A 19909-nucleotide genomic window follows, 5' to 3' on the forward strand; every position below is an offset into this window, starting at 1 on the left:
GCATTAATTTGCAGTCTTGTTCCTTGTACAGAAAAGGATAATTGCATGTTTCTCTATTATTCATCAAACTTGGTAGATTGTAACGTTTTGCTCGGTTAGCTGAAGATAAAAGATGCTGATCCTGAATGGATTGTGGTCTGTAAATTGTAGCTGAGGTAATTTATATAAGAACTGAACTAACATGAATTTGCCATGTGGAACTTCATGCCTGCTTGACATTCAGTTGAGACCAAAGCTGATCTTTGACCTCGGCTCTTCCTGCACTTATCTTGGTCTCTTTTTTAAAAATATTGTGGGAACCAATCGGTCTTGAATATGCTCAATGATTCTCTGCAGATTTTGGTTAGTGAATTCCAAAGATTCTCTTGTCACTGGCTCAACTGTCCAGAATGGTTGACCCCTTTAGAGACTGACTCCTGGTTTTAGACTCCTTAGCCAGGTGAAATGTCAACTTCGCAGCTCTGCTACAAGCCCCACAAGAATTTTGTGCATTTCTATTTTTGTTTCTTGTGAACGAGAGTACAGGCTGATCTCTCCTCATATGACATGCCTGCCATCCCAGAAATCAGTCTGCTGAAACTTTGCTGCAATCCAACTGCAATTATAAATCCTTACTCTGGTAGGGAGACTGTGCTTGTACTGAGTATTCCAGATGTGGTCTCTTCAGGGCTCTATATTATTGAAGCAAGATGTCTCTGCTACAGTAATAGGAGGCCAAGGTACTGCTTGCCTTCCGAATCTCTTGTTAAACTGCATCTTAACTTTATACCATAACAATAATGGTGTCTCCATGTAGAAACAAAGAATTGCAGGTGCTGGTTACTGCACAAACAGACACAAATTGCTGTAGTAACCCAGCAGGTTAGGCAGCCTGCGGAGCGGAGAGGCGGCAGTGCGGAGAGGCGGCAGTGCGGAGAGGCGGCGCCAACTTTATCAACGGGAGCCTGGGAGCTTCAAACCGGCGTGGCCTTGTCGGCTATCCACTGTGGGGGGGATGATTTTTTTGTCTAATTGTAATCCTGTAAGTCTGTGTCCTATATGGCTGCCGTGAAGAGAGAGTGGACGCTGGCGCGCTTTGGCTGCCGCTGCTCTCTCTTCATTGTGTTTTTGATTTTCTGTTTTTGGATTGAACTATGTTTTTAATTTGTGTCTCTGTGACGTCTTTATTACTTATTTTATTCCGATTATATGTTTTTATTCCGATTATCTATGTAAGGTGTCCTTGAGATGTCTGAAAGGCGCCCATTAAATAAAATGTATTATTATTATTATTATAGGTGACATTTCTGAAGAAGGGTTTTGACCCGAAACATCACCTATCCATATTCTCCAAAGATGTTCCCTGACTTGCTGAGCTACTCCAACACTTTGTACCCTCTGGATCTCTAAATGCCTTTAAGTCTCTTGCTTTATAAAAAATAATTTAGAGATACATTACGGAAACTGGCCCTTCAGCCCACCGAGTCCACGTCGATCACCAATCCCCGTTACACTAGCACACACAACACACTCGGGACAATTTACAATTTTTACAGAAGTTAATTAACCTATAAACCTGTATGCCTGTGTGAGGAAACCGGAGCACCCAGGGAAAACCCACGTGGTCACATGGAGAACGTACAAACTCCGTACAGACAGCACCCATAGTCAGGATCAAAAATGGGGGTCTGGCGCTGTGAGGCAGCAACTGCACTGCTGCGCCACCGTGGAAATAGTCCACCTTTTACCCACCATAGAAAACATAGAAACATAGGTGCAGGAGGAAGCCATTCGGCCCTTTGAGACAGCACCGCCATTCATTGCGATCATGGCTAATTGTCCCCAATCAATAACCCGTGCCAGCCTTCTCCCCATATCCATTGATTCCACTAGCCCCTAGAGCTCTAACTCTCCCTTAAATCCATCCAGTGATTTGGCCTCCACTGCCCTCTGTGGCAGGGAATTCCACAAATTCACAACTCTCTGGGTGAAAACGTTTTTTCTCACCTCAGTCTTAAATGGCCTCCCCTTTATTCTAAGACTGTGGCCCCTGGTTCCAGACTCGCCCAACATTGGGAACATTTTTCCTACATCTAGCTTATCCAGTCCTTTTATAATTTTATATGTTTCTATAAGATCCCCCCTCATCCTTCTAAACTCCAGTGAATACAAGTGCATTCCATATGAATATGAATGCCAAAGTGGATACCCTTACTCTTCCACGTGGTATCTTTGACCGGCCCCTTCACTTAGTCTGTTTATATCCCCCTGCAGCAACTCTGCATGTGCTTCTCAGCTTGCCTTGCCATCTACCTTTATCATCTGCTAACTCTATTGAACCCTTTGCCTAGATCATTGGTGTAGATCATAAACAGCTGGAGCCCAGCGTCGATTCCGGCTTAGCCCTCACCTGCAAATCACCTGCATTTCCTAATCATTTTCCCTCAGCCAATCTGCAGTCCACATCACAGCCCACCTGAAAACATGCACTCTGCTTAATTTCTTACGTTGCACCTTTTACAAAGGCTTTTTAAGTCCAGAAGCACGACAGCTAGTAATTAGCCATGATCGATTCTCTTGGATACAACCTCAAAAGGAATTCTGTTGGACTTGTCTTCCTCTATCAATCCGTGTCAAGTCAAGAGGTGTTTATTGTCATGTGCACAAGCATGATGAGGTACAGGTACACTGAAAATTGAAGCATGTTTGCAGATTATGAAATGTGTGCGCACTAATTATAAACTTGGTTGCATATAAGCTGAAACTTCACTTATAAATTATAGTTTGTGATTAACACATTAGGTAAGCCTGCTGCCGAATTATTAGATCACGGTTGATTTGTACTTCAGGTCTGTGTGCCCACAAGTTTTATCATAGTCATACGGCATGGAAACAGGTCCTTCGGCCCAACGTGCCCATGCCGACCAACATATCCCATCTACACTTGTCCCACCTGCCTGCGTTTGGCCCATATCCTTCTAAACTTATCCTATCCATGTACCTGTCCAAATGTCTTTTAAACATTATTGAACTGGTTAAATGGATTTGACCGAATCTAATGTTTTAAACATTTGTAACCCTTAGACTTGAGGGTCAAAGCTAATTTTTGTTTCAATCTGTAGGATTTGTAGGAAGAGGAAAGTTGCAAGTAGAATAAACTTGGGATTCATGGTCACATATTCCAACATGATTAATGAATGCCTTTAAATAATTCCTGTGATTTTTTCTTTTCGGTAAAAGGTGTTTTCTTTCCACACAATACCAGTGCTATTGAACAAAAAAATGAAGATGCTCAAAATCTGAGACAAAAACAAAGGCTGCAAATGAAGGATCTTCGACATGAAATATTAATTGTTTCTCTTTACCAGATCTGTGTATTTTCAGCATTTGCAGTAAACCTAGGCCAGCATTTTGGTAAAGTATTTATCAAATTGTGGGTTTTTTCTTTGTCCTGTGGTTACTCTCGCTGAATACCTTTAGTTCCATTGCAGTAGTTTAAATGTGGATGAGAATGCAGATGGCATGGTTAGTACGTTTGCCGATGACACATGTAGCATGCAGTGATGGTTTCTAAGATAGCAGTGGGGTCCTAATCAACTAATCCGATGGGCTGAAGAATGGCAAATGGAGCTTAAATCACATGCAAGATGTTGGGTTTTGGTAAGAAAAACCAGGGGAGGCCTCTCACAGTAAATGGGAAGGTGCTTGGGAGTATTGTAGAACATAGAGACATGGGGATGCCAGTACACAATTCATTGAAAGTAGAGACCCACAGGGTGGTGATGAAGCTGTTTGACATGCTTGCCTTCATCGCTCAGGCTATTGAGTATAGGAGTTGAGGCGTCCAATTACATTTGTATAATATGTTGGTGAGGCTACATTTTGAACACAGCAAAAGTTCTGGTAAACTGGAAAAGGTGTTTTAAAAAAAAAGGATTTATGAGGACATTATTGGAGTAGTTTGAGTTATAAGGAGGGGCTGGGCAAGCTTGGACCTTTTTTCCCCGGAGAGGAGGTGGCTGAGGGGGTGACATTTTATAGAGATAGATAAAAGTTGTGAGGGACATAGATAAGGTGAATAGCCACAGTCTTTACCCAGGTAGGCCAGCTTAAACCTAGCAGAAATAGGTTTAAGGTGAGCAGAGAAAGATTTAGAAAGGATCTGAGGGCTATTTTGTCCGTAGAGGATGGTGCATGGATGAAATGATCTGCCAGAGGTTGGGGTAGGTACAATTACAACATTGGAAAGCCACGTGGATAGGAAAGGTTGCATAGAAACATGGAAATATAGCTGCAGTAGGCCATTCGGCCCTTCGAGCCAGCACCGCCATTCAATATGATCATGGCTGATCTAAAATCGGTACCTCGTTCTTACTTTTCCCCCATATTCCTTGATTCCTTTAGCCCTAAGAGCTAAATCTAACTCTTGTAAACATCCAGTTAATTGGTCTCCACTGCCTTTTGTGGCAGAGAATTCCACAGATTCACAACTCTCTGGGTGAAAAAGTTTTTCCTTCATCTCAGTCCTAAATGGCCGACCCCTTGTTCATAAACTGCGAACCCTGGTTCTGGACTCCCCCAACATCGAGAACATTTTTCCTGCATCTGGCCTGTCCAATCCTTTAAGAATATTATGAATATCTCGTCCTTCTAAATTCCAGTGAATCATGATCTATTCCATGATTTTATTTCACTGCATAAGATCACCCTTTTGTGCTCCAAGGAGGAAAGTCCCATCATGCCCTCCCTCACCCTGTAACTCAGGCCTTCAAAACCTGGGAACCTCTTCATAAAGCTTCTCTGTACACTTTCCAGCTTAGTGGCATCTTCGCTACAACAGGGTGACTAAAACTGAACACAATATCCAAGTGTGACCTCACCAACAACTTGTACAACTAAGCAATCACAAAAGCTGGAGTGCAAAATTAATGATGTAAATGTTGGTTTTGTGCGTGCGTGTGGAGGGGTGAGGAACAGAGAATGAACAGGAACAAAATGGGAACAATATTCCCGAGTTGAATAATGAAAGTAATCTTATTGGGGCATCACATTGGAGTTGACAGGTTGGTGAGTATTTATGGCAGGGATCAATACAGTGTAATAAAACTACTGATGGAATGGAATTCAAAGAATAACAAAGTGCTGGAAGCTTCAGGGCGACCACCCTTTGATCAAGGGGAATTGACCCAGAACACTGATCATTTCCCTTCCCATGGATGTCGCTTGGTCCAAGTGCTTCCAGCATTCTCTCTTTGTACCAATATATTGTACATCAAGGGCATAAACAAAGTTACACTGCAATTCTGGCAGTTTTACTGAATGGAACAGAAGAGTACCTGACGTGCCAGCATTTTCAAAAAATGAGGTATTTGATCATTGTGAGGTTGGGATAAAGCACTGGTTCCTGTCAGCATACAGAGACACAGTCTTGCTGGAGGAAGATTTTCAATGCCCAATGGGCATTTCCCAACTGTGTACAGCAGAAACAGCCGTTACTACAACAAAGTCCTCTTAGCTTGACTATTCTGTTCAGTGTTGACATGTTCTTTTTCTTAAAACAAAAGGACAGTTCTTTTGGTGGTTTGGATGACTGCTGATGTACAGAACCAAGGTCCAAACTGAAAACTGATTCTGCTTAGTTACTGGGGCGAACGAGTGGGAAGGGACAAGAATGGCCTCTGTGAATCAGAGTGCTCAGTGCTCTCTGTTCTGTCTGACCCACTCCCCAATTGCTGTGGCCGTGGCGGGGGGGTCTGTGAGAGGAGTAGGCATGATCAAATGCCCCTTTCCTACCTGCCAGAAGATGCATGCAACGATGCGACAAATTTATCTCCGTTCACATCCCCAGACATCTGGCAGAGTAGCTCAAGCTAATAATTTCCCCATAAAATATCACCTCCGCAGTGTACATGCGGGTGCCAAAGGACGAATGCGCTACCGAGAACAAAGGAGAATCCGGCGTGGGGGAACCGCCGAGGAGAGGGGTAGAGGACAGGAAGAACAAAGGAGAACCTGGCATGGGGAACAAGCTGCGAAAGACTAGAATAGAATAGAATCTTTAATTGCCACGCAACCAGGGTTGGTGGTATTTGGGTTCGGTACATGATGGTACACTGCTTTTGTTACATACCACTAATAACACAGATCACCGTAATAAAGTGCATCCATACCACATCACAAATCTCACCAACAATACATAGTGCAAAAGAACAAACAAAGACCATAGACAAGGCACTGTATACATCAAAAGTCATATTATTGTCTGATTATTGGACGGAATTGAGAGTTCTTATTGCTGAGGGGAAGAAACTGTTTTTAAAGCGGGTGGTTTTAGTAGCAAGTGACCTGAGGCACCTCCCCGAAGGGAGAGACTGAAAAAGGTGATTTGCTGGATGGGAGTGGTCCGAGATGATCTTTTTTGCCCGTTGTGAGGTACGTTGGAGATAACTGGAATGGATTGAGGGGAGGGGGGAGTTGATGATCCTGGAGGCCTTGGAGACAATGCGTTGTATTCTGTGTAGTGAGTGACTATCGACTATTATTATTGCACTATATTTGTTATTTATTGAACTTTTTTTTTCTCTTCCCACATTATGTACTACGTTTACATATTCACATATTCTGTTGTGCTGCAGCAAGTAAGAATTTCATTGTCCCATCTGGGACATATGACAATAAAACACTCTTGACTCTTGGGATCACAACTGGGATTTGTTAAAAATGGCTTGTGTAAAATTAAATACTTTGTAACTTTGTCGGTGCCCTTTATGTGGCGACTCTTTGCATACCAAGACATGGATAAAGTCAGGCTGGCCTCCCTCGTATTTTCAGTGAAAAGTTCTTGGCCAGTAAAACTCAGAGCCGCCATGCAATCTTCTATTCACAAGGTCTTGGTTTACCATTTCACTTGGAGGTGAATTCCTCTGACAGTACGCTATTTCCATCAGACTATGCTGAGAGTTTGTGGGAGAAAGACGAGGGTGCAGGTGAACCCACAAAATTTGACACTATCTTAAATTGAATCATTAAGGACGTTATTTTTTTCAGCTGTCAAGTGACCCGTTGTATACAAAGGATACATCAGCCCATTAAATGACAAGTCTCAATTTGGTGGTTACAGTCCCCTCCATAATGGTAGGGACAAAGACCCAACATTTATTTGCCTCTGTACTCCACAATTTGAGATTTGTAATGGAAAAAAAAAAAAATCGCATGTGGTTTAAGTGCACAATGTCAGAATTTATTAAAGGCAATTTTTATACATTTTGGTTTCACCATGTAGAAATTACAGCTGTGTTTATATATAGTCCCCCCCATTTCAGGGCACCATAATGTTTGGGACACGTGGCTTCACAGGTCTTTGTAATTGATCGGGTGTGTTTAATTGCCTCCTTAATGCAGGTATAAGAGAGCTCTCAGCACCTAATCTTTCCTCCAGCCTTTCCATCATATTCGGAAACCTTTATTGCTGTTTATCAACATGAGGACCAAAGTTGTGCCAATGAAAGTCAAAGAAGCCATTATAAGACTGAGAAACAAGAATAAAACTGTTTGAGATATCAGCTAAAACTTAGAGACTTACCAAAATCAACTGTTTGGAACATCATTAAGAAGAAAGAGAGCACTGGTGAGCAAAGGGACTGGCAGGCCAAGGAAGACCTCTACAGCTGATGACAGAAGAATTCTCTCTATAATAAAGAAAAATCCCCAAAAATGTCCGACAGATCAGAAACACTCTTCAGGAGTCAGATGTGGATTTGTCAATGACCACTGTCCGCAGAAGACTTCATGAACAGAAATACAGAGGCTACAATGTAAGATGCAAACCACTGGTTAGCCACAAAAATAGGATGGCCCAGTTACAGTTTGCCAAGAAGTACTTAAAAGAGCAACCACAGTTCTGGAAAAAGGTCTTGTGGACAGATAAGGCGAAGATTAACTTACATCAGAGTGATGGCAACAGCAAAGTATAGAGGAGAGAAGGAACTGCCCAAGATCCAAAGCGTACCACTTCATCTGTGAAACAGGGTGGAGGTGTGTTATGGCCTGGGTATGTATGGCTGCTGAAGGTACTGGTTCACTTATCTTCATTGATGACACAACTGCTGATGGTAGTAGCATAATTAATTCTGAAGTGTGTAGACACATCCTATCTGTCAAGTTCAAACAAATGCCTCAACTCATTGGCCGGCAGTTCATTCTACAGCAAGACAGTGATCCCAAACATACTGCTATAGCAACAAAGGAGGTTTTCTAAACTAAAACATGGTCAATTCAAAACACCCAGCAACTGGTGATGTCCATGAATCGCAGACTTCAAGCAGTCATTGCATGCAAAGGATATGCAACCAAATACTTTCATTTACATGACATTGCTGTGTCCCAAACATTATCATGCCTTGAAATGGGGGGACTATGTATAAACACTGCTGTAATTTCTACATGGTGAAACCAAAATATATAAAAACACCCTTTATTAAAATCTGACAATGTGCATTTTAACTACATGCGATTTTTTATTGTACAAATCTCAAATTGTGGAGTACAGAGGCAAATAAATAAATGATGGATCTTTGTCCCAAACATTATGGAGGGCACTGTGAATGCCTAACAATTTTGTACAGCAAAAATGTGTTTAGTTCTATTCTGCAAAAAAAATCCTATCACAAATAGCAACAATTGAGGACTTTGTAATTATCTACAGTTAGCATGCAAGTGCCATCATGGTCCACTGCTCCAATCAAATATTGTTTTCCTTTTCCGAAAAGCGAATTAAATTGTTGCAATAATCACATAAAATATTATAAATAACTATCATTAACGTGGCTGAATACTGCACTCTGTGACAGGTAACAAGGCAGTCCAGATCTTACTAAAGGAACCTTTTGACACAAGTATTAAAAAACGACTCCAACAAAAATACCAACACCACAAGCTCAAATAGGATATTTTGAAAGCTGAAAATCCTTTGTATAAACTGGTCAAAGCAGGAATAAAGGCTCCATTTACTACCCAGGGATCTAACACTAACACTCAGCTCCAAGTGTAGGTAGGTTCATTTTACACAATGTTTTTCTTGTCTTTCTTACATTATGTTTAAAGCTAACATTCTAGGTTAAGCATTGTTGATAGTTAAAAACATCAGATCATGACACAGGAGATGGCAAACATAAGTTACATTAGTTCAGACAAAACTAGCAATTAAAATTATGAAAAATAAATTCTGGTTCCTTTTACATGCTTTTGTGCGCATCCAAATCATCTAAAATCGGCAAAAACCATTGTCATTCAGAACAGCTTCACAATATAGAAATTGATTCTGTGAATTCCATATAAAGACAACAATTATTGAAGAAATAAGATCTTAAGGCTTGTCACAGAATCCATCAAAAATAAAACAGCAAGTGACCAAAAGTCTAGGCAAAGTTAGGTTTTAAAGGAGCATTCTGAAGAGGAAAGTAATGGCAAAGATTTGAGGGAATTATGGATTGGGTCCCTGTAATGTGGAAAGTATGAACAGGATGATTCATTAAAGAACAAGATGGCACTAATGGAGCTCAGATCTGAGGGCTGTCACAAAGGGAGGCGCAAGACCATGAAGCAATGAGAAAGTAACAATGACGTGTTTAAAAGTCAGCACATGGGGTCAGCCAGCAAGTCAGGAGCAATGACAAATCCTGCTCACTGATCATGGGCAATACAACTTTGTCAGGAAACTCCCATGTTTAATTAATGGAAAGTACTAGGAAAGCTAGCTATTTTTAACTAGTCCGAGTATATAATAGTAACATTATTATAATAGGCCCACTGACAATAATCACCCAGTAATAACCACAGCAAAATACACAAGACCTGCAAACAGCCCTCATTAAAGTTTACCTATTACATTTTAATTCCACACATTTCACATGAAGGACTCACCAGCATCATTGGCCTCTCCCTCCAGTATGTGGATCTCGGTGCAATCGGCCAGCGAGTGCTCCAAACAAATCTGAAGAAATCGAGCCTGGGTCCGACTGACCCTCTTCAGCAGAGTCAGCAAGGCGACAGTCTGTTCACATTCATTCCACCCCTTAAACCACCCAGCTAACACACCAACTTGATCCCGGAACATCATGATCGCAAGCCTGCACGATGGTCTCTTCTCTTCGGGCACCAACACAAGAGGAGAATGTCACATGTTTTCAGTTCGGGCAGCAAGACAGTAGTCTTTGAAACAGTTGGTGTCTTTTCTGTCAAAACATTCTTTTTTTTGAATGAGGGGGATTGCAAAATAGTCTCCCACTTCTTTGCCTCACACCCCCACCCACCCACCCCCTCCCCCCAGATACAATACTCTGGGAGAACTACTCTCAACACTGGAAACTGAACAGAGAAACAACTTCAGGCAACTTCTGACAGCAGACTGTGGTAAACTTGGCATTCGTTAAGGTTTTTTTTCCTTGTTTCTTGCAGTTAGGGCTTCATGTTGTCACTAAAATCAAAAGACAAAAAAAAGGCAACAAATAAATAAATACCAAATATACAATTTAAAGAGTACTTCTTCTGCAACTTTCCATATTTCTTTTCCTCCCCTCCCCATCGGCTAGTCTCCATTACAATCTGATCCCAGGCATCTACAAACACCACTCTCAACAACATTCAATAATTTTCAGCCACCTGGAAAATGCTCGCACTTTTCTCAGACTACTGGATGTAAAGTAGGGAACTAGAGTGAAAATAATCTGAATCAGTCCACTGACATTCTGTGCGGCTTTCAGCTTTTCTCCCTCACCCCACCCACTTCCAGCATTACCCAGTTTAAAGACCTCATCAGTCTGATAATCGGAATGCTTCCCTTGAAATAATCCAACCCACACAGCACTCCCCCCCTCCCCAATCCACCAGCCAGCCCCATCTGGAGCTGTTATTAAGCCAAGAAGTGAAGTTCCATCAATGTATGACATCATTCCTAAAGCCACCCACATCTGGACTTCATTAACATTCAGAGCGCGCTCAGAGCTGGCACATACTGGATACAGAGAGAACGCTGCACAAAGTGGAAATCATTTCAATAGGGTTGCCACAAAAGGAAACAAAACATTTGATCATGGAGCTGACCATACAGAAAAAAAATCCCTGCTTTTATTTCAAAGTTATATTGTTATTAGGAATTTCATTTAAACTTTAAAATATAGTACAACAACCCATAATTATTCAAACAGGCAAAACTATATAGACCAAGAGATTCAATGTTTGACCCCGGTCACAATTGAGGTACTGTATTATAATTGGCTTCATGGTTCACGGAAGTGGGTCAGGGGTACGGGTTAGGGGATTGTGGGGCAGTGATCAGACTTGGCTATGATGTGCTCCTGTACTCCAAGCAGCTAGCCGACCATTTATTTCTGTGCCAAGGTACATATCTGGAGCTAATAGGACAGTAGTATGAGGGAGGATGTAGGGCGCTGGAGAGCAAGCAGACCATAGAGTAATTTCCAATGAAAGCTCCTGAATTCAATCGCCTGACCGAGGAACTGCCCAAAACCACCTCAGCAAATTTCCTACTGCCCAGTTTGTTTGGACAGCTACATCATTCCAAACAGAAGCACTTCAGTATAGGTGGAAGAAAATACTAAACCACCTTTAAAAAACTTAAACACATGCAACTGTCCCATTTTGACAGATCTTCAAATTGTCTCATTCAGAACGGAATCTTTATAAGAACAGGAAAGCCATACACACTGCAGTAATAAACTGTTCAGACACAAAATGCTGGTGTAGCTCAGTGGAACAGGCAGTATCTCTGGATAGAAGGAATGGGTGACGTTTCGGGTCAAGACCCTTCTTCAGAATAAATTACCCATTCAGTTATTCCTATACTGTGAGCCTGCCCTCCAGATTCACTAATCAATACCACATCAACAATTTCTATAGACCAACAACCTACAACACTTCTGTAAAAAGAAAATTCAATGAAGGCAGGGACACAAAGTCACTACCCCTCAGCAAACATTCTTTAGTTTAATTGCAAAGACATAGCTTGGACATTTCTACATAGACACTACCTAATAAGTAAACTACTTTACATCATCTACACAGTTGTTACGTAACCTGTATTACAGACCATGTGTCAAGAACACAATGGGTTATTGCACCAAATTACAGATTGAGAAAGATTGATGCTAAATCTTAGTCTGAGGCAATTGACTGGTCCGTGTAGACGATTTAAAAGGAAACGTCAACAGTCTGGATGTCCAGAAGATAGAGAACAAATATTCACGTTCTTTCTTCAGACCCATACATTTTTTGAGAAATGTTTTAAAACACTGCAGGTGAGGCAATTGTTTGCATGGACGTACTGAATAGTCTGACAATGGTAGACACAAAACAAAATCAGCACTCACCAGATAATTGTAAACAATGGACCATTTAACCAAGTAAGAATATGCATCTGCCTTTGATTCAGCAGGGCAGGAGAGCTGGAGTAAATTAAGTACGTATAAGTCCTGTAACAGGCACTGTATACCCATGAGTACTACCAATTACCACTGAAACACTGAATTTCACCATTGCAGCTGGGGAGTTCAAATTCTGGAATAATAGGCTCCTGTAACACTCCTAGATAGCTTTTTACAACAATCCAATTCGTAAAGTCTCACAGAAAGAAATTTGCAGGTCCAATGATAGATTCCAGACCCAACTACAACATGGCTGGCTCGTTTCTAATGGCATGGCATGCCACTCAGTTTAAGGGCAGTTAGAAATGAGCAATAAATAAAACTACGACCTACGCTCGCATCTCATCCAGCAAAGTGAATTGCCTGCATTTATCTTTGGTCAATTTCAATCGTTTGGGTAGCACAGCGGTCAGTCATGTTGCCACTCTGTAAACTCCACACAGCCTCTATTCTCTGTTACTATGTGGCTTTGCCCAAGCAGCTCCCCTTCCCTCCAACATCCCACAGACTTACTGGTTAGTAGATTAAATGGCAATTCTGAATTATCCCTAGTGTAGGTAGGTGGCAGGAGAATTGGTGTTGATGATCAAGAATATAGGTTATTGGGAAATAAGCGAGGAAACTGGACTAACAGGAATGCTCAACGGGCCAAATGCCTGGTAAGGAAATATGGAAAATTTGAACAAGTTTGGAAAAACACATCAATGAGTGCACAATGCTTTGACTTACTGCACCAGTAGGAATGCAGTACAAGTTATGGGTCTCCCTAAAATAAAACATATTACACATTTCCAATCAAGTATCTAAAAGTTCCAAGAATGGAAAATTAGTTTGTCATTTTAAACAGGTAATCAAACAGCTAATTATCAAGCAGGTAGCCATGTGAATTTTATAAGCAGATACTCGTTTGTGGCTATTTGGTGGTGCATTGCGTGTTACAAGTATCTGCAATAGTCACTAGCCTATTTTCTCCTCCCTGATCCAGTGTGGCAGTCAATGCAGACAGTCCCAATTTTTGAAAGGGAGCCGGATTACCCCACACTACCTATTATTGTCCAAAAAGCAATAGACCAGGCTAAACAAAATTAAGGAGGGTGTGGACATTACAGCAACGTCCCTCCCTCATTCTAAATGCCCTCCCCAAATCCTGCAGTTAGGGCTGCTGTCAGAGTGTCTAAGCAGCAAGTATCAATCTGCTCAACACATCGTTGTAATAGGTAGGAAAGCACTGCAAATGCTGGTTCAAATCGAAGGTAGACACAAAATGCTGGAGTACTTCAGCGGGACAGGCAGCATCTCTGGAAAGGAATGGGTGATGTTTCGGGTCGAGACCCTTCTTCAGACATCGTTGTAATGGCTGTGGTACTGAGAAACAAGAAAGAAGTCTAACAACCAATTGAAGCTATTGATCCAGAGAAAAGATGTTCACTTCTATAGATTGATGAAGGTAGGGCGGCGGATGTTGTATACATGGATTTTAGAAAGGCTTTTGATAAGTTCTCTCATGGTAGGCTGATCGAGAAGATAAGATATACGAAATTCACGATGACTTGGTTGTATGGATTCAGAACTGGCTTATTCACAGAAGACAAATGGTTGTGGTGAAAGGGATATTCTGGCTGGTGCTTTGTGCTGGGATCTCTGCTGTATGTATGTAAATGATATAAATGACCAAGACGTAAATGTAGATGGGTTGGTGAGTAAGTTTGCTAAAGACACCAAAACAGGAGTTGCAGACAGTGTGGAAGTTCGCTGTCAGAAGATACAGCTGGATATAGATCAGCTGCAGAAATGGCAGATGGAGTTTAACTCGAGCAAGTCTGGGGTGTTGCAATTCAGGAGAGCGTATGCAGGGAGGGAGTATACAGTTAATGGCAAGACCCTCCACAGCACTGAAGTGCAGAGAGATCTTGGACTCCAAGTTCATAGCTCACTAAAGGTGGCAGTACAAATAGCTAGGTGCATTGAATACAAGAGTCAGGAAATCAGGATGCAGTTCAATAGGGCTTTCATCTGGATGCATATGAGGAATTGCACTTAGTTCTGGTTGTCCCATTACAGGAAAGATGTGGAGACTTGAGGGTGCAGAAGTGGCTTGCCAGAATATTGCCTGGATAAAGGGTTTCCACCACAGGGGGAGGTTGGATAGACTTGAATTGTTTTCTCTGAAATGTCAGAAGTTGAGGGGAGACAATAGAGATACTTAAAATTATTATGAGAGGTATAGGTAGGGGAGACAGTCAGAACCATTTTCCTAGGGTGGAAATATCCAACACTAGAGGGCACAGCTATGAGGTGAGAGGGGGAAAGTTTTTTTCACATAGAATAATGGGGCCTGGAACACATTGCTGGGATGGTGGTGGGCAGATACAATAGAGGCGTTTAAGAGGCTTTTAGATAGGTACACAGAAGATGAGGGATATGGATCATGTACATGCAAAAGAGATCGGTTTAACCGGGCAGCATGCTCGGCACAAATATTGTGGGCCGGTGCCCATTCTTGTGCTGTTCTGTTCCATGTTCTATAAATCTTCCCTGCTACAGATTTATTGGGGGCAGGAACAAGGCAAGAGAAGGCAGTAAAATATTACAAATGCTCAGTATAGCTACACAAAAACCTTCCAACCTCTAACTGGATCTATGCATAGAAATCTAACTGTGCCAAATACAAATCAAGCCATCATAAGCTTGCATGGACCTTAGCTACCCAGACAGCATCAATAATCCTCCATTAAATAAAGAATAATTAAAACACTAGAAGGCTCCAGTCCAAGAAAACAAGCAGAACCAAGCTTGATTCCTTTCCCCAGGCCGTCACGTATTTCTATTGCTAATTGGCTGAACATTAAACACTGTTGACATATTTGGGTATCAATATCAATATCAGTTTTATTCATCACTTGCACATAAAGTGTTGTTCTATGTGTTGGTGTTCATGGAGCTGCACATCTTCAGAAAGGTACTCATGGCACATGGCACACACACATCTAACTTAGATGGTCCTATCTAAATTGTCATATCTACCCACCATGTTGCTAATCTACATGTATTTCAGCATCCTTGTAACGATTTTAAAAAAATACTGTGACCCAGGAGAAAACGATCTAGTCTCAAGTTCACCAGCATCGTGTTTATGAGTTAACTTTGTTTACTAGAGGGACACTGACTGAGCTCCCCGCGATGAAGCAAAGTTTATTTTGCTCTCAAATATGGAAATTTTCACTGTAGAAACAAAGATTCAAATTTGCAAAGTGCAGATTTAGGACAGACACAGGTATTTTTTTGCACAGCAGGATGACTAACCACTGAAGGGAGTTCAGGCAAGGCTGCTGGGCTCAATACAGGTGCTGCAATAGGAAAGAAGCATAAGACAAAATGGGGAGAAAGGCAGCAAAGTGAAGTGCCTGATTGGAAAAGGCAGATTTATCTACTATTCCTGTACATCCATTTGTATACTTCAAGCCTGCACAATTTGGACTTTTAATCGCAACATCGGTCAGACCAATACTGTTGCTCAACTTTAAGCAGCTTTATATTCTGTTCCTATTGTTGAGGATCAGTGACTAGCTCTCCCAAGAAAGATTCCATTCCACTCTGAAGACTTAAATGCGATACAGAGGGAACAACGTGTTGATGGAACTCTTGTCAATTTGAAATGCAAAACCAAGGATCGCTCTAACTCCTTACTTGGTTAATAGAGTTCTTATGGCATTAGTCAACATTTGCCTCTCAACCAACATCAGCAAAACGATGTGATAACATAACACTGTAATTAACTACAATATCACAACAGTGACTGCACTTCAAAAATTATTCAATGGAAGAAGTGTGTTGGGATGTGGATTTTGAGAGAGGTGAGAGAAGTGTTTGTTTGTAATACAATTCCTAAGCCTATGCTATCTAAGTTGTATGTTGAATAACTAAGTCTTGAACATTGGTCATGTTTCTGTATTCACTGTGCAGCAATGGCCCAGCAGCAGCAGAATGCAGCAGAAATTTGACGTACCTTGCACTGACTAAACTGTGGTGCTGTCAACGCCAATGTCACAGGTTGAAAAATCCAACTAGTGATCTTCTGGACAGGGTGCTAGAGTCATTAGTCTTCCTGCCACCATTCCACTCATTCTTTACCAACGTATCAATGAATCTGACTACTAACACGCACTGAAGTTTTAACTTTTAAATTATTTTGTTCAATATTGAAATGTGACCAAAATATCACCCTTCAAATAACTTTTTATTCACCTGTAATCCTGAATAACTGAACATGCGGCAAGAAACATACTAGATACACAAAGCTACTACCACATTGATCTAAGATAGACACAAAGTGGTGGAGTAACTCAGCGGGACAGGCAGCATCTCTAGAGAGAAGGAATGAATGACGTTGAGGCGCAAGACCCTTCTTCAGACCAAATTGATCTATTCTGCTACAGAGCCATACAAAATTCAATATGCAACAACTAGCTTTGACTCCTCAGATGAGGGGTGGAGAAGAAAAATGCCAGGCAAACCACCAAGGCTCCATATCAATGCCAAACTGAAGTTTTATAAAGAGCAATGTTAAGAGACAATTTCATCCTAGCCTCCGCCCATCATCCAATGATTAATTTCACCATGAATAAATTTGTGACATTCTCCCCACCTTCTATTTTGGGGCATCACCACCAGATATTTTGGCTACTTGGGTTAGGTCGAAGCTAAAATAGCTATGTATCCTTTGCGCAATGATATTTAAATTAATCCTCTCTTAATAAATAATAGTTTTCTTTTACAATTCCAGATCAAACTCAACCAGAGAATAACTTTGCCTAAGGATTCCAAATCAAACCAAAGTTTAGGACAATTACAAACAACTCTTGGTAACCAGGAATTCAGGCTCAAACCAATCCACGACTTAGCTATAGAAATATAGAACTATCTCGGGAGTGCCATGGGACAATTGGCATGAGAAATGGAAAATGAGCAGCAGCTTTGGAGATTGGCAAGCACTGCTCAGGCAATATACTGGAAGATTTACAATCTACCTCCAATTATTTGTGATTTACAAAATTGCAAGGCATGGCATCACCCAGCAACAGCTCTGGTTTGGACATAAATTTGATTTCAATCCTGAACAAATTATAATTTCATGGTTTTCCCTGCAAAACACTAAAATGTTGAACGTAATTATCACGCAGCCTTCACACAAATTGTTGAATCCACACACGTAGGCAACAGCGGGAAATACAACAAGTAACCCACATGCTGCAGTCAACCTCAAAGTATTCACGTGGTTTTATATACGTTGAACGTTATTTAAAACACCGCATCCAACTTTCACACTGTATTACTCTTCAATTTAAAACTCGGCAAGGCCACCAGCATAATCAAGGACTGATCTCATCCAGTCACTCGTTCTCCCCTCTCCCATCAGACGAGGTACAGAAGTTTGAAAACGCCTACCTCCAGATTCAGAGACAGTTTCTTCCCAACTGTTATCAGGCAACTGAACTGTTCTCTCACCAACTGGAGAGTGGTCTTGACTCCCATCTACCTCATTGAAGACCTTCAAACCATTTTTAAGCAGACTTTATCTTTAACTAAACATTATACCCTTTATCCTGTATCTGTACACTGCGGATGGCTTGATTGTAATCATGTCTTGTCTTTTCACTAACAGGATAGCGCACCACAAAATGCTTTTCACTGTACACGTGATAATAATAAACTAAACACCTACAATTTAAAGTGCTCCCCCATTTACACAAAATTTTGCTCAAAAGCTACAACCTCCAGGATTCAATCTTACAGAATCCCTGAAGTTATTCATGACACACCACATTGAATTAAAAGGCTGACAGTGCAGTAGAAAGTACAACAAAATCAGAAAAAGACTAAATATACACCAAGATGAATAGTGTAACTTAGAAAAGGTCAGAGTTAACAGAAAATAATAGGAAGCTGGCTTGAGCATTGATACTAAATGTCTAGATGGGAGTATTTTTTGATAAATTTAACCAATGTACCATCCATGTAACAGGTTGTCACACACACAAGTCTCGAGTCAATTACGTCAAATGTTGAAGAAACAAAACGAAACAACTGCAATCTTCCAGAATTTCAGTGAGAGAGGGGCTGGCAGACAAAATAAGTGAAGGAGAGACTGGTGCATACCAGAGGTGGCTTGATACAGGAGCTGGGCCAGGCTCCTGGCAAAGAGTGTGCGGGATAAATCGCTGAACTCTGCCTGTCCCTCAGTCCTGTGGTTTAACGGCAATACCTCGCCCCTTCACCCAAAGGCAGGCACAAATCGTTGCCCCCTCCCCTCTCATCCCTGCTCACCTCCGCCCCCCCCCCCCCCCCTCTCCTCTCTCTTACATTCACCCCCCCCAACCTCCAATACCTGTCTCACCCTCCTGGGACACAGCCCTCACCTCCATGATATGGGTCCAGGTGCCCACACTTCATCTCCCCCCAGGGACCAGTCTCCATCCCCACCCCAGGACCCAGCCCCCACCCTCTAGGGACCCAGTCTCCACCCCCACGAGCCAGCGTCCGCGGCCGCAGCAGCCCCCTCCCCTCCCCTCCCCCGGCCCCTCCACACACGCTACCCCGCGGGTGCCGGCCGAGGCCTACCTCCCCCCCCTCAGCAACACAGACGTCAGCCGGTCCCCGGGCGCCACTCGACGGTCCGCTGCCGGCGGCGGGTCGCGGACAGCCGCCCGTGGAATGTTCTGGAGGGCGCTCACCTGAGGGTCTGGTCTGGTCTGGTCTGGGCGGCCTGGGCCTGAGGGTCGGCGCCTGGGGTTCGGGGTGCGGGGCCCGGCCGGCGCGGCGACAGCGGCCTGTGGGGAGGGGAGGCTCGGCTCGGCGCCTGGGGTCGAGGCCTTGTGTCGCCGCCTGAAGGAAGAGTCGGCGCCTGGGGGTTGAGGGGAGGCGACAGCACCACAAACCCCGCCGCCGAAATCCCCCGGTCACACTAACCTGCTGGGCCGCAGCTCGCCCGCCCATTGGTCGCGGCCACCCGTCCCGCCCACCCGCCCCTCCCACTCTCCACTTCCATTGGACAGCCGCGCCGTCAATCAGCGGCGCCCGGCAGCACGTTCGGTTGTGGACGCGCTGGGAGAGACCGGATATGACATAGTACGAGCCGGATGTAGGCTTGGTTTTTCGCAACGGTTGCTGGGGGTTGTAGTTTTTCCGTGGCACTGAGCTCCAATTGTACATGGGGCACAGTAGCAGGTGACTCTATGATCTTTGGTAGCAGGTGACTCAGTGGGTCAGGCAGCATCTGTGGAGGACATGGATAGGTGACGTTTTGGGTCAGGTAGTGGGAGAGCCTAGGCCTACAATACAATACAATACAATTTATTTGTTGTCATTTGAACCCAGAGGTTCAAACGAAATTTGGTTTCTGCAGTCATACAAACAAGAAGAAGAACCAAGACACAACACAATTTACACGAACATCCATCACAGTGAATCTCCTCCTCACTGTGATGGTCTTA

The 19909-nt window shown here is 42.6% G+C and overlaps 1 protein-coding gene and 1 long non-coding RNA gene across 5 annotated transcripts in view; one reads left to right on the top strand and one right to left on the bottom strand.

Annotated features, from left to right (window-relative positions):
- The window catches only part of LOC116967813 (protein Smaug homolog 1-like), a 56492-nt gene extending 37126 nt beyond the window's left edge, over window positions 1-19366 (bottom strand). For 2 of the 4 annotated variants that reach the window (XM_033014423.1, XM_033014420.1), the window contains exons 1-2: window positions 19151-19366; window positions 9901-10453 (exon numbers count right to left, since the gene is read on the bottom strand). In XM_033014423.1, coding sequence (XP_032870314.1) covers window positions 9901-10096 — 196 coding nt within the window. In that variant the 5' untranslated portion in view covers window positions 10097-10453; window positions 19151-19366. Of the gene's footprint in view, window positions 1-9900; window positions 10454-10638; window positions 10766-17864; window positions 17884-19150 lie in introns of those variants that run through there. The other 2 variants (XM_033014422.1, XM_033014421.1) reach the window with 2 other exon arrangements.
- On the top strand, window positions 882-19375 carry LOC116967815. The gene is made up of 3 exons (XR_004410329.1): window positions 882-892; window positions 3559-3560; window positions 19338-19375. It is a non-coding gene; the product is annotated as an uncharacterized LOC116967815 (long non-coding RNA).
- Window positions 19376-19909: the final 534 nt, after the last annotated feature.

This window comes from Amblyraja radiata, chromosome 41 (genome assembly GCF_010909765.2).
Source record: "Amblyraja radiata isolate CabotCenter1 chromosome 41, sAmbRad1.1.pri, whole genome shotgun sequence".
NCBI classification, from domain to species: Eukaryota; Metazoa; Chordata; class Chondrichthyes; order Rajiformes; family Rajidae; genus Amblyraja; species Amblyraja radiata.